Raw genomic sequence first — 14,299 nt, 5'->3', positions numbered from 1 at the left:
GGGCTGAACCGCTGTCATTGTTTTTCAGACGATTTCCCCAAACCCCAGATTATTATTCAGCCGGAGACAACCATGGCCGTTCTTGGCAAGGATATCCGCTTCACCTGCTCGGCCGCAAGCAGCAGCAGCTCCCCTATGACGTTTGCCTGGAAGAAGGACAATGAGATCCTGCACAATGCCGAGATGGAGAACTTTGCTCATGCGCGGGCCAAGAACGGCGAGGTGATGGAGTACACCACAATCCTGCACTTGCGGCACGTCACCTTCGCCCACGAGGGGCGCTACCAGTGCATCATCACCAACCACTTTGGCTCCACCTACTCAAACAAGGCCCGGCTCACTGTTAACGGTGAGCGCCAGGCTGGGTTCAAATTCTTTTCTTGTCGGTAAAAAGGTCATCCAGCCATACGTATCCCACGGCGTGTTGGGAGGCCCCGTATTACAGGCGCACACCTATCTGGCTATGATGACCCCGTTCTGGCCAGGCACGTGCCTAACTCTAAGCATGCGAGTCATCGCTAAACACAGGTGTCATCCCAGTTTCAGCTGTTCCTGCAGGGTCTCTGCCAGCAGGAATGAAAGTCTGAAAGGGCTAGAAAGAGGGAACATCTCGAGTAACATTTCCCTTTAGAGGGAGGATGGTTTTTATTTGTTTCATACCCTGAAGACTGATCCCAGAAGCATTGGAAATTAGTTTAACAGGAGGGTTCTCAGGCATCAGGAAGGCTGATTTCATTTCCCGAAGGCTGTTTGTCACTCTCCCCTCCCCCCCCCCTTCCCTTCACAGTGTTGCCTTCATTTATCAAAACCCCCCATGACATCACCAGCCGGACAGGGACGACAGCACGGCTGGAATGTGCGGCCAGTGGCTTCCCCATCCCACAAATTGCTTGGCAGAAGGACGGAGGCACCGACTTCCCAGCAGCCCGAGAGCGACGCATGCACGTCATGCCAGACGATGACGTCTTCTTCATCATGGATGTGAAGATAGAGGACATGGGCGTTTATAGCTGCACGGCGCAGAACTCCGCGGGGTCTGTGCTGGCCAACGCCACCCTGACAGTACTAGGTAAGAAGCTTTGCTTCCTTGGGGATCCGGGCAGTGCAGGCAAATGAACCATTTTGAGTTTCCAAAATGGGTTTTAGAAGGGAATGCTTGAGTTGTCAGAAGCCATAGACATACTCATGGGACAGTGGGGTTGGGGCGATACCAGTAACTTATGGGAACTACGAAAGGACCCAGATACCTGAGAAAATGAGTCCTATTTCTGTTGGAAGTCACCCTTCTTCTATAGGAGAAACCCGTTAGGCCATGCTATTTGCCTCCCCTGCCAAGGAGAAATATGCAGGAGGACACTAAACTCTGCCTCCCTGCCCTACAAGTTATTGGTACGTGACAGCTGTTATTCCTCCTCCAAAGTGAGAGATGATTAGCCTGAGGCATGGGTTTTTGTGTAAGATATGGAAAGAAAACTAAAGCAGAACTGATAGTAAAGGCTCAGATTATGTCAATTAGACATTGGTTTGCAGTGGGGTGTCCCTGGGGAAGCTGGCTTAAGAGACCCTGTATTGTTTAGCCAATTTCTAGAACTTTGCTAATTGTGTCTTCAGAAACGTCTGTTGGTTTGCTAACTCTAGATGATCTGAGTCATCACAACCCCCCTAGAAACGTTATGTCTGTACTTAAACCCCTGTAGAGACGCCGTCCTTGATCCATCCACTGGAAGACCATGTAGTGTCTGTCGGTGAAACAGTGGCCCTTCAGTGCAAAGCAACGGGAAGCCCACCTCCACGCATCACCTGGCTGAAAGGCGACCAGCCCCTGGTAGTGACTGACAGGCATCATTTTACCCCTGGCAACCAGCTGCTGATTGTTCGGAATGTTGTGCTGGAGGATGCTGGGAAATACACCTGTGAAATGTCCAATACCCTTGGAACGGAGCGTGCGCACAGCCACATAAGCATCTTGCAATCCCTTGGTTGCAGGAAGGACAGGATGACAGTGGGGATAATCACCATTGCAGTGGTGTGCAGCATTGTGCTGACGTCTTTGGTCTGGGTGTGCATCATCTACCAGACCAGAAAGAAGAGTGAAGAATACAGCGTCACCAACACAGGTAGGCTCCAATCCTGGCTAAGGGCTCTTGGGCCAGCGGAAACCTTTGCGAGCCAGAACATTTTGCTGCGGCTGAACAGCTGTGCCAGCCAGCCATAACTCCTACTTAAAAGGCTTATCTCAGTGATTTGATTCCCCGTATCATCTGCCTCTGTTCAGGAAGCTGCACCCAGCTGCACTAGCTGTCACTTGCTGTTGCAGAATGTTCAGTGCTTTGATTTATGGCTTGCCTGGCTCAAGTTCTCTCCCATCCAGGCGCAGACAGCCTCTCCTGATTCAGAGCCTGACAGGTTTTCTCTGGCCACTGTCAGAAGCAGTGTTGCAATCTGAGTTAACCAGGCCTCATTTGTGATACGGGAAACCCTTTTTCCACCCTGGGTACTGACCCCTCCACCCGCCCACATAGAACTCTTGCAGTGAGATACCTCCAGCAGTTCCTTGGGACAAAGTGCAGTGTCTTCTAGAGGAAGTTTTCTGGTGCCTAGCGGCCCTCTAAAAAAGCCCTCCTGGTGCCAAACTCATGGCATTGGGTTGATCGCTTGAGGATGGGCTCTACTGAGGTCAGGAGGAATAGTCAGTGTAAGCTTCCTGGACAATGGGGCGCTCAGCAGCATTGGCTCAATCTGACCCCTTCCTGGGATTTGATGCCCTCCACTATATCCCTTTAATCTTCTCAGGAAACAGGTGCAGTACGTATGGGGCTTTCAAAGCCATGGCGGAAGGGATGGTTTGGATGGAATGTTGTTTGCATGCTCTAAATTCAGTCGTTTCTGCAGGACCCTCTGACACTGAATTTTTTTTTTTTTAATCTCGAGACATTGCAGCACTTCTCTCTTCCCCTTTGTGAATGGTGTCTGGTCAGTTCTGGAAAAGGAGGGGCTCAGGGCCCCATAGAATTGAGTTTACATTTGGCATAGCTTGTGGTGGGGGAGGATGACGGGACTGGCCAGGGACAGAACAGTTAAGAGCTGAACCTCGCCTAGTGACCCATGATTTACCCCTGGGGCTGCTGTCTGGGTGAAGGCTGTTTGAAGAACAAGGCCAGTTGCTGTGGTAAATAGTAAATGTCTTAAAACATGGAGATACTCCTCTTAAGTTCAGGTAGCAGTAATTTTAATAGGACACTTGCAATAGAGAGAAAGTAGCAGTTTTTTGCTCTCTCCCCCCCTCCCCACCCCCTCTCAAATCTTTCTGCCTTTGTTTCCTTTCTATAGAATGAAAAATAAACCCAGAGGAGCTGCAGTGTGTAGGACTCATAGATACGTTTTTCTCTCCCAGAGCATTTGCCTGAACATTTGCTGGGGTGATGAGCCAGCATAACGTGAAGGCAATTGCATATTTATCAGAGTGGCTGAAGTAAAATCAGGCTGAAGCTGACTCCCCAAGCAGCAGCCCCCTGGCCAGTCATTATCATTCTTCTCCAGTTTTGAAGTTTACTTTCGGCCTGGTGTTTTCATGAGGCGGGGCCTGGTACAAAGAGAGTTTGTTGCTACCAAGCCACCAAAAACCCTTATTAAAAATTCAGAAAGCGACATTTATTATTCTGCACATTCCCCTCCGACTGACCAGAGGAATCCTGGCAGACACGGAGGCTGTAACTGCTTGCTCACTTTGACCATAGAAAGCATGCAGGCCGCAGTCTTCTGTATTCACACGGTTATGAAAGCGCTTGGATCAGTCTCCTAAATAACTTAGGAATGCACCTCCTATTATCAGAAGACCAAAATTTTCACAAGGCCCTAGGGATTGGTGATGCCTAAATTTTGAGGCACTCAACTAGTGCCACTTAAAGGGGGCCCTCAGGGGGCGGCTGCTCAGTGTGTTCTGAAGAACCAGGCTGTTTTAAGATGTCACCCAACAACGTAGACATCCGAAGTCACTGGTCACTTCTGAAAAGGGTGGCCCGAGTCTCCATGAAAGTCAGTGGCACTTCTGCTCCTAAGTCATTTTTGACAGAGTAACTCTTTGTGTAGAAGTACGGGAGGTTTATATTTGTCTTTACCTCTTGTTGCAGATGAGACCATTGTACCACCTGATGTGCCAAGCTACCTGTCTTCCCAGGGGACTCTTTCCGACAGACAGGAAGTGGTCATCAGAGTTGATAACAGCCAACAGCCTAACGGGCACATAGAGAACAATGGTAGGAATGGGATTCTAACATTTAAAAAGCTGTAGCCACTCTTGGCGTGATGAGGGGTAACTAAAGAAAATTAGTGCCTTCTGCTCTTGTTGTGAGCTTTTGCAAGATCCATACACCTAGCTACTACACTGTATTGGGAACACAGGCAGGGAATCATAAATTATCAGGGTTGGAAGGGACCTCAGGAGGTCATCTAGTCTAATCCCCTGTTCAAAGCAGGACCAATCCCCAACTAAATCATCCCAGCCAGCGCCTTGTCAAGCCTGACCTTAAAAAACTTCTAAGGAAGGAGATTCCACATGCCTCTCACTTTGCGGACACAGAAGAAACACCTTTCCCAGTAATATCACTCATCAAAACAGATTCCTTTAGTGACTACTCATTCATCAGGCCTGGAAGAATGGGTTTTGCCAATATTGATCTAGTTCTATGGCTCTGGAATTACTGACAACTAAATTCTAATACAAAATCCACTGGCATGGCAAAACCACAGCTTCAGGCTTACAAATTAAATGCCAACATCATACAATATTTTAAAAGACAACATGTTAGGGTGGAAAGGTTAAATTTCTGGATTAAGATTATCATTAGTCTATAAAGCATTAGTTCCTTGAAATATTGACTTGAAATATTAGTTCCTTGAAATATTGCAATGGAAATAGTGTATAATTCTGTTTTTACAATAAATGACTGAATGTTTCGACTGAAAGAGCAGATGGTTGTAATCTTTAGCCAGCTGGTTCTTTTGTTATAGGTATGTGTCATACTGATGCTGGAAGAAGTCCAGATGTTGAAGCTCGCACTGTAGCTTGTAGACAGCCAAAGCTATGTGTAGGATATAATAAAGACACTTGGAAAACTGAAGACGCAGCTGATGGAATGCTTGTTCCAGATAAGACAGGTACAAAACACATTAATCTGCAAAGACATTTCATGTTAGTACAGATCAGAAATCATTTGAGAGTCAGAGTGTTATTAAGACTGAGAAGATATGTTGCCTAAAAAAATGCCAAGAGTGATTCTCAGATGCGAATACGGCAAGTTCATTTTTCTCTTGCTTGTTTCTTCATCACAGTAGTTTGAGCTTAAAGAACAGCCAGAAAAGGGCAAACTTTTGACTCTGATCAGCACCACTGCAGCTTGATAGGATGTTTTTAAGGCATTCCTAACATGTAAGAGCTGTTTCAAACTGAAGGTGTTAGACATTTTCATCAGAGGCATCATAAAGTGACTGTCAACTTGAAAATAATCAGAAGTTCAAAAATCAAGTTACAAGTAGTTTTGGGCACTACACCTGCTCCTCGGTCTCTTTGCCAGCATATGTGGTTTTCCAATCACAGTTTCCTGTTTTTTTAAAAGACATTTTCTCTCTCATCATGCTGTATATAAGAGCCATTCAGACAGCCTGGGAAACTGACTGATTCTCTAGCGGGAAATGGTGAAACCCAACTAACTGACCGAGTGCAGATAAAATAAACTGGGGGGAAAAACAGACTTCCTCCTCTTTCCTTTCACCTCTACCAGCTTTGATATTATTCCTACCAACCATAAGCAAAATATTTTCAGATAGAAATGTGATTTAAATTGACGATGTCCCTTTAGAAACAACAGGTTTCAGAGTAGCAGCCGTGTTAGTCTGTATTCGCAAAAAGAAAAGGAGTACTTGTGGCACCTTAGAGACTAACAAATTTATTGAGCATAAGCTTTCCGATGAAGTGAGCTGTAGCTCACGAAAGCTTATGCTCTAATAAATTTGTTAGTCTCTAAGGTGCCACAAGTACTCCTTTTCTTTAGAAACAACGACGCTCAAAAGGCAACATACTCCTTTTCAACAACAGCTACCGCAGAATTCCACCTTCTTTTTCTGCCCTGTCTGGTCAGCCACGAAGCAGGAAATAGCGATGGAGGATAAATACATAACACCTGTAAGGTGTCTTTCTACTTGCAATAGAAATAAATGTGTGGAGTGGGATAGAAGAGGCAGACCCAGTCGTTTCAACAACTGTTAGGGATACTGGGAAATCTAACGTCCTGCAAAAGGCAGGAGTTAACTCGATTTGTAGATTACCAAAGAACGATATATTGTTCAAGTGACTCCCATGTGGCAGAGGGGTGGCCTGAGATGTCTTGTCCATCTCCAACTTGCATGATGCTGTGATGATGGCTTCAAACTGACTGTATTTAACTTCAGTTATTGCTTTTTCTCGCCCTCCACAAAGGGTACAGCCTGCCAGTTGTGTGCACTGACTGTAGCGGAAGTACAGATAGCATGAATGTCAACATTTACCCCAAGGATCCTGAATACTATTCTCAGCCAACTAAGACTATGGATAATGCACCTCAAAATGCATTCAGCAGAAAAGAACCAAGTAGGAGAAAGAGCAGAGGTAGCAACCCTCTTCACCCTCAACAGTGCGTTGGGATTGCCAGCAGTCGGAGAATGGACACCGATAGTACTCTGTATCCCAGCAACCATGACAGAATGCCACTGTCGTCCTGCATGAATCAACCACTGCACGTGGACAGACAAGGTACACATTTTGCTTGGGTCTCTTTTCCTATACCGTTCAGATTAATGTCCTGTTTCCTCTCATTGCCATGCCTTCCTTTTATAAAGCTTTAGTAATTAGTAATCTTTAGTATTAAACGTTGCCTATTTAGTGGTTGGTTTTGAATTATTATTTATTATATGCATTTCGGTAATGGTGGCATTCTGAGCATCAGCTAATTGAGCATTGTACTATCCTTACTTTCTAACAGGCTCTTCACAACCTTTGGCAAATGCTTCAGAGGACAGTAAGCTTAACTTAAAACCTTCAACTTCAGAAGACTCAGTGAAGCAGCTAAAAGGGACTCCTGAAATTTCACCGACATCACTGGATATACAGGGTGAGGCTGAAGCTAAACAAACTCTTCTTTCCAATGGATATCTACCCAAATTACAGGACTCCACTCATGAGTTTAAGCCACCCATAAGATCAATGGACTGAGAGGGGAAAAACTGCCGTGTGCAAATGAACAAACCAACTATTGACCTTAATTTTTTGCACAGAATACCTAGGCTACTTACTTCTACCTCAACTCTTGAACTGACAGCCTCTCCAAGGAAAAGGAAAACAAATGAGGTATGAGAAACAAGCTTGTGTGGGGAACAAATTCCTACTTGAGCGTCACCTGTCTGTACATAGTTTAAAACTTCAATGAGAAGTATTACTAGTTCAAAAGTTAACTTGCATATGAAGCACATAAATGCAAGGGACAATTGTGTAGAGAAAAGAAAAGTATTTGATACAGTTGTACATAAGAGTTTTCATATTATATATAAATATATATATATATATATATATATATATAAAAATATATATATATATATATATATATACACACATCTTTTACAGAGGCTATTTTAATCTTTAGTGCATGGATAACTGAGTGAAACTTTACAAACTTTTGGCAATATTGTTTTCAGTATCAGGTTGCTGTTAAATTTTTTCAAGAGAGAGAATTCTGGTGCCTTAATGCATAAGCAGACCTTTAAAACCCAGGCTGTTTCAAAGGAATTGTCATGCTTTGCTACGGAAATTCCTTTAGAACAAGCATTGATTGGGTTATTTAGCACAAATCCCCTCCACCTTGAAATTGATTGCACTTAGCAGGTTTAAACTGAGATCTTAAATTATTTCAAAGAAATGCTAAATAGAATTTATAGGGAGAGCCAAGCAATTACCAAAAAAGAAAAAGTAATACATAGCAACCTGACTCTTTTTTTTCCTTTATGGAAGAACTTAAATTCATTACCCTTCAGAATTGCACTGAAGAGCTAAAGGTTAAATATTAGCTGTGATAGTCAGTCTGTAAATTCAGAACAGCACAGAGGTATAAAGTTGAATTAAACTATTGTGCACACTTGCAAAAAGGAAAGCTAAAATCATTGCTAACAACAAAAATACATGCAGTAGGGGATGGGTTTGTTTTTTCCTTTTTGCACCTGTCACAAACTTAATGACCTCGTACCACAAGTTGTACCATTGTAACTATAGCAGTATAGTTAAAGCGGTACTACCCTTCCCAGTGTGAATGCGGTAATACTGCTCTAAAGGTAATTATGTGAACACAGCTTATTCCTGTATGGAAAGGGGAATAAGTCACACGAGTATCAGACAACTTTATAGAAGTATAACTGCATCCATAGTGGACTTGTAGCTGTATTATTGTCCCAGTAATAAAAATCACAATTTTATAATTTTCCATTATACTGGCTGTGTGCAGACTACGCCCGAGATACATGACCCATTTTCCCTATGGCACTGTATTAAGTTGTCTCTTTGCTGCACATAGATCCCCTGATCTGCAGCACGCCACATCGGTGTACACACAGACAGTAATTGCTATCGCCTTGTCTGTGAACGTTGACTTCAGGTCCATGATTACCCCCTTGTGCTTCAGTTCCAAGCTAATCGGAAATATACTGATTTAGAAGCAAGAGTATATGTTGGTAGGTGGTCTTACTGGTTTAAAGGGACGAGTTCTACTTTAGTACAGGGTCTTTAAGTTCATCCATGAATTTAAAAAAAAACAAACAAACTGGTCAAATGGCTCTGTCATTTATAACTTCAGTCTGAAGCTTATTATTTTTAGAACGGCTGCTTCTGTTGGTACCTGTGGATGGATGGGTTGGTTTGTTTTCAGTTCTGCTAATACAAGTTTACTAGACTTTGGTGATGACTACTCTGGGGAAAGGTTGGTTGTTTTCTGTTTGTTTTTTTCTTTTTCTTAGAAGCAACTAAAGGCCAGTTTCATCAGAGCAGGGTCTGGTGGAAATCCTGCTCACATCACTATGGTAGCTCACAGCAGGTGTCAGAAGTCAGGGCAGTGAGACCTTATCAAGGCCTTGATTCAGAAAAGCAACTGCATTCAGAACAATACTAAAGATCTATTACTTTTCTAAATGAGGGCCCAAGAAACCCACCCATATTATCCCAAGCTCCACCTTCATTAAAAGACTGCCACCCTTAATAGTCTGATTTCTCAGTCCTTTGAGTGGTAGCCTAAAACACATTTCACTGTAAATTATCACTGACCCTGGCTTTTATGAAGCAAGGCATAATTTAGCCAGCTACCTGTCTAGACCAGTTTCTAACTGTAGACACATTTGCACTTTGTGGCAGGTGACTAATTATGTTGAGTGCCAACTTTTAACTCTTCAGCAAATCAAAACTGAAAGAGATGGATGATGGTAAATAAATAAACCAACACGTATTTGTCCCATGAACTGAGAAAAATATGCTTTAGAACTAACTCTGAAAGTGAAAACATTGGGATGTGAGTGGGACATACACAAGGAAGATGCGAATGACTTAATTGACCAATTTTGCTGGCAGAAATGTCATCACCGTTGCAAATATTAAGCACATTTGCCACATTAACATTTGAAAATAATGTATTTTTAATAACGTTAACTGTTTCATGTTACTTCCACTAAATATGTGAATCTGCTGCTTCTGAGAGGCAATGTGAAAGAGGAAGTATTACTTTTGTGTACAAAGTTATTTATTAGAAAATTTGGTACAATATTATATGTTGAAAAAACTGTTAAATATTGAAGTGTCTAACAAATGGCATTTGAAGTGTCTTTAATAAAGGTTCATTTATAATATTACAGCTTTTTTGTTGGGAGTGAGCTTTTCAAAGTTTCAGCTGAAAAAAATAAAACCCAAGCAGTTGCTTACATGCTTCTCTGTTTCTAATGAAAATGTGTTAACAATATCGGGACATAACCATTTCAAAACACCCATTTGTCAAATTGCATTCAATAGACAGAGAATTCTGAATGGTAGACCAACATTGGGTACTGGAAATATGACCCTGGAGTGGTAAAGTTGGGAACTGTAGCTGAGATACACAGTGAAGAATTCATATGAAGTAAATTTCTAATATAAAAAAATATCAATTGCCTACACATCTCGCAAACACCTCTCCATTGGAGCCAAAGTCAGAGGGACTACGTTTTTGAACACCTTCAACCTTCCTTAGTCCCACTCGTAACACCATCACTACCTTATGGAGGCTTCAGTTTCAGAGTTAAGGATGAGCTTAATTTTCCATTTAAAGCAAGTATTCAATCTTTGGTGTGTGGGGTTTTGTTTTGTTTTGTTTTGGTTTTTTAAGTGTAGCCTCTCTAAAAATACAGCTCTTTGAGATGAGTGTTCTCTGAAAATATAAATTAAAAATGTAGTCTTTAAGGGATTTAGTGTCTAGCGTCAGACAATTTTTTTTGGCCCACAATTATGGAATGACACGAACTTTTCAAACTTTACATATAGTTAAATCACAATTGTATCTTGTGCAGAGGCTGTCATTGAAGACCTTTTTTGTTTTTTTTAAAGGATTAATGGTCTTTTTCCCCATTATTCAGCACTGAAAGTTTCTCCTTCGGCAGGGTGTGATGAATAGTATTCTACTAGAGAGAGTTCTACCAAGGACTCCTCTCCTCCCTCATAGCTGCCATCTCCAGCTGTGCCCAAGCCACAGATGGTCTCCGTTTGGTACCTTGGGGACTTACTTTGATTCCAGTGGCTCACTGTACAGAGCCAGCCATTCACTGAAAGAAGCGTTGGGCCATTAGATGGGATGCTGTCCTAGAAAGTTTGTTCCGTGGTAAATGGCATATACCACATACTCCACCTTCATTGCGTCTGACCTGCAGAGTAAGTAGCCTCCATATCAGCCCCGCTCCACTCTTGCACTCAGCGCAGGGTCGCATCAGAAATCCTGAGATCGACCCTCAGAAACCAGGGGCCGCAGCAGCATGATCAGTGGTATGTCAAGAGCTGTACCTGTCTTGGGGCATATAGCAGCACCAATGGATTTTCATGGGCCTTCATCGTAGACTGTGGTCCATAGCAAGAACCATGGGGAGAAGGAAGAGAGACCGACCGACCATAATGGAGAGGTTCCTCCATTATGAAAGCACTTCAAGTTTCCATTGGATGCAGTGCGAGAGACAGGCACATAGCAGGAGGGACAATATATGAAGAAATTGTGGTCCAGATTTTTAAAGACTTTCAAACTCCTTCGTGCACTGATTGTAACTACGGTTATTACAGGGCATCACTACAGAGCAGCGTTAAGCATCTTTGTGTAGCCAGACCTTAACCTGTTTGGATATCTTGTATAGTTAATCTTAACTCTGAATTGCCTGGGTTTTGAATGCTTGGTTTTGGGATAGGCACCACAGCCTTGTCATGCATTTCACTCTAAATTATTGTTATACTCACTTTGTATATTTTATCATCATCTTGGGCTGGGACTATGAAAGAGGCACGTGTGACCATTGTAATTACAGAAGTCTAGACTTCTTACACATACTTTACTGCAAACAAAGTGAAGACAGAAAAGGCTGATTCTAGAACTGATGTTTCAAAAGCGCAAAACACGGACCCAAGAGAAATTTGAGTCCTGTGCCGATATTAATAAATCCTCCAATATCAGCCTATTTGTTGAAAAGCAAACAAAACACAGGCCCATAAAGAGCTTTGAGCCAGTAGCTAGCTTTTCCGAATGAATTCTAAATCCTCCCCACCCCCCATCCAAAAAATAAAGGGATCAACAGTACAACGTAGAAAAGTACATTGTGTAATGTCATTAACTAGATTGCACTGACAGGTTGGGCTACAAGAGGCCTGGAGTATTGTTACAGCATCATGGCAGCTAGCGCAATCAGCTAGCCAATTTGGGACTAAAATCTCCCTTTGGATGAGAGTGGGCAATGATGGGTTGAAATTCCAGTTTTTAAGAATTCATCCCTTTTGCTCTGCAAGTTTTCCTACTGTTCTCTGAGCAAGTGCTAAACTTCAGCCAGTTTCTCAGAACCCGCACGGTTAACTAGCAGTCACTAAACATCTAGCACCATGTATGTGCTTAACAGTGACAGGGTTTTCTTCGGGGGGAAAAAACACTACACTGTAATATAGAGTGAGCTGCTGGTGTTACTGCATAGCTTAATTTGGCTCTGTATTAGCTCTATTAATTAAATTTGCATATATTTTTATTAGGATGCCAGGCCTCACTGCTCAGTGCTTCTACAAAACCTTATTGTGGAAGTGTCTTCATTCAACTGAAAGGTAGTTTCAGGTTCTTAGTTACACCTCTAAAGAGCTATACTAAGCCAAGAAGCCGCTGTAAATTTGGCAGGGTTTTTTTTTTTAAATTTCAAAATCTTGGACTTTCAGTTCAATTAAAATTATCAATGGAAATAGTGGCTTTTTGGCCCTGCACATATTCCACTAACTGATTTTAACTAAAGCATTTGTATGCTAAAGGAAGTAGAGTCTGAGAACGTGCTACCATCACCCATCAGAACTATATGCTCAATCTGCCATTTCATCAAGGAGAAGAACCTGTTTGTTTCTATTTGTCACTTGCATTCTGCAGCCAGACCTCTCCTGTCTGTGCTTCACTACTACAAATCCAGATCTACCTCAGCTTTTAGAAGGCAAAGAAAGAAAAAAAAGGCAAGAGCTGCATTTCTTTTCATAGGCAACATTGTTGGACTGGCTACCTGTAAAATAACACAGCATTGTACTTTTACTGGAGAAATCTGAATCTAATTAAAAAAACCACAACCCACACTGGTTACCAAGTAACAGTGCTTGCTATGCACCTGCAGGTATAAACAGTGGGATAAACTTCCAAAATATGGCTCAAATTGGAAACAAATGGGCATTATTTTTTCCCAGAAGCCTCCTAATTAAGAATACTTTCGACAGTCTTTAAACGCCTGCTGATTGCAGCTATGTAAACTCTTCCACCGAACTAAAAACAGCCCCGATGCTGAGGATCAGGTGTCTCTAAATGAAAATCCATTTTATTCCATTTTTGCTGCTCAAACCATGTTCTTTTGGTTTATAAAATGTTTTCCTTGCATGAGTTCTGATGATGCTGTTTGCAGCTGCTGTAATTAGCTGTTTACCTCCACATGTTACTTTTTTGGCACAAGTCTCTCTATGACTTCACTGCTTTCCATGCTGGGAAATTTTAAGTTAGGGAAATTGGATTATTTAAGGACCTTTTTTTTTATAGTGAAAATACGAGTTTAGGCTGTTGACCAGCTCCTCAGCCATATAAAGAAGCCTGAGAAGGAGCATTCGTACTTTTATGAGTATATTCTTTCTGGAGAGCAGCAGAGGTTTGGCTCTTTGCTCTGATTCACAGGAACCTCTATTCCAAGTCAGAGCAGCAAGCTGCGAGTTTTGTCATATGTCCCAAGAAAGATGAATCCTCCCAGACTGATCGCTGTCATTCGAGGGACAACACCTGCAAACAATCTGAAAGAGAAGAGGAAAAAATGCTTCACATGTTGTCATGGACTAGCAATGAGCAGCTGTTACATTTTTAGTCACTCCACACACAACCTTTTAGTAGGGCTGTATACACAAACTTTATCTTGCTGATTACTGAGTGCGTTCATGCAGAATTACCTCCTATCTAAGGTACTTAAATAGCCTCTATTACTGTTGTATCTGAACACCTCACAGTCTTTAATACTGTTATCAACAACCCTATGAGATGTGATCCCCATTTTGCAAATGGAGAAACCGACCAAGTGAGACTAGAGGCTGAAATGCAGTGGAAGGATTTGGGAAATGCAAAAGGCGAAGAGATGAACTCTAATTGCCGCACGTGGACAATGCTGGCGCAAGCTTAAGGGTACGTCATTCATGTTAACACAGCCCTGTTTGAAAAAGAGGACGAGTTAATGCGAACTAGGTACCTTTTAGTTCACGCCAGCTGCGTCCACACGGGGCACTAACAGCACAACCCTTTGTGCTCCACAGTGCACATCCCCATAGTCTGCACTGCAGCACCCATAGCCTAGGACCTAGACCCTCAAACATATTTAGGTGCTTAAATTCCATTGAGAATCTGGGCCTAAAAGATTTGCCAAAGTTCACACAGGGCAGGCAATTGCACCCAGGTCACCTGATTTCCAGGCTAGCACCCTGACCACTGGACCATCCTCTCTCTCTACTTCCTTCAACCAT

The 14,299-nt window shown here is 42.6% G+C and overlaps 2 protein-coding genes across 5 annotated transcripts in view; one reads left to right on the top strand and one right to left on the bottom strand.

The window, feature by feature from the left end:
* LRIG1 (leucine rich repeats and immunoglobulin like domains 1) overlaps positions 1-7,597 on the top strand; it is a 125,213-nt gene extending 117,616 nt beyond the window's left edge. For both annotated transcript variants that reach the window (XM_038409093.2, XM_038409092.2), the window contains exons 13-19: positions 29-349; positions 788-1,069; positions 1,698-2,117; positions 4,131-4,256; positions 5,011-5,157; positions 6,476-6,787; positions 7,017-7,597. In XM_038409093.2, the coding sequence (XP_038265021.1) occupies positions 29-349; positions 788-1,069; positions 1,698-2,117; positions 4,131-4,256; positions 5,011-5,157; positions 6,476-6,787; positions 7,017-7,246 (1,838 nt within the window). In that variant the 3' untranslated portion in view covers positions 7,247-7,597. The remainder of the gene's footprint in view (positions 1-28; positions 350-787; positions 1,070-1,697; positions 2,118-4,130; positions 4,257-5,010; positions 5,158-6,475; positions 6,788-7,016) is intronic.
* A 430-nt stretch (positions 7,598-8,027) lies between these two features.
* SLC25A26 (solute carrier family 25 member 26) overlaps positions 8,028-14,299 on the bottom strand; it is a 156,068-nt gene continuing 149,796 nt past the window's right edge. For all 3 annotated transcript variants that reach the window (XM_038409094.2, XM_043518233.1, XM_038409097.2), the window contains one exon: positions 8,028-13,582. In XM_038409094.2, the coding sequence (XP_038265022.1) occupies positions 13,486-13,582 (97 nt within the window). In that variant the 3' untranslated portion in view covers positions 8,028-13,485. The remainder of the gene's footprint in view (positions 13,583-14,299) is intronic.

The sequence above is a fragment of the Dermochelys coriacea genome, chromosome 7 (assembly GCF_009764565.3).
Source record: "Dermochelys coriacea isolate rDerCor1 chromosome 7, rDerCor1.pri.v4, whole genome shotgun sequence".
NCBI lineage: Eukaryota > Metazoa > Chordata > Testudines > Dermochelyidae > Dermochelys > Dermochelys coriacea.
Note: the sequence above shows the minus strand (reverse complement) of the source record. Positions and strands in the feature narration are given on the sequence as shown.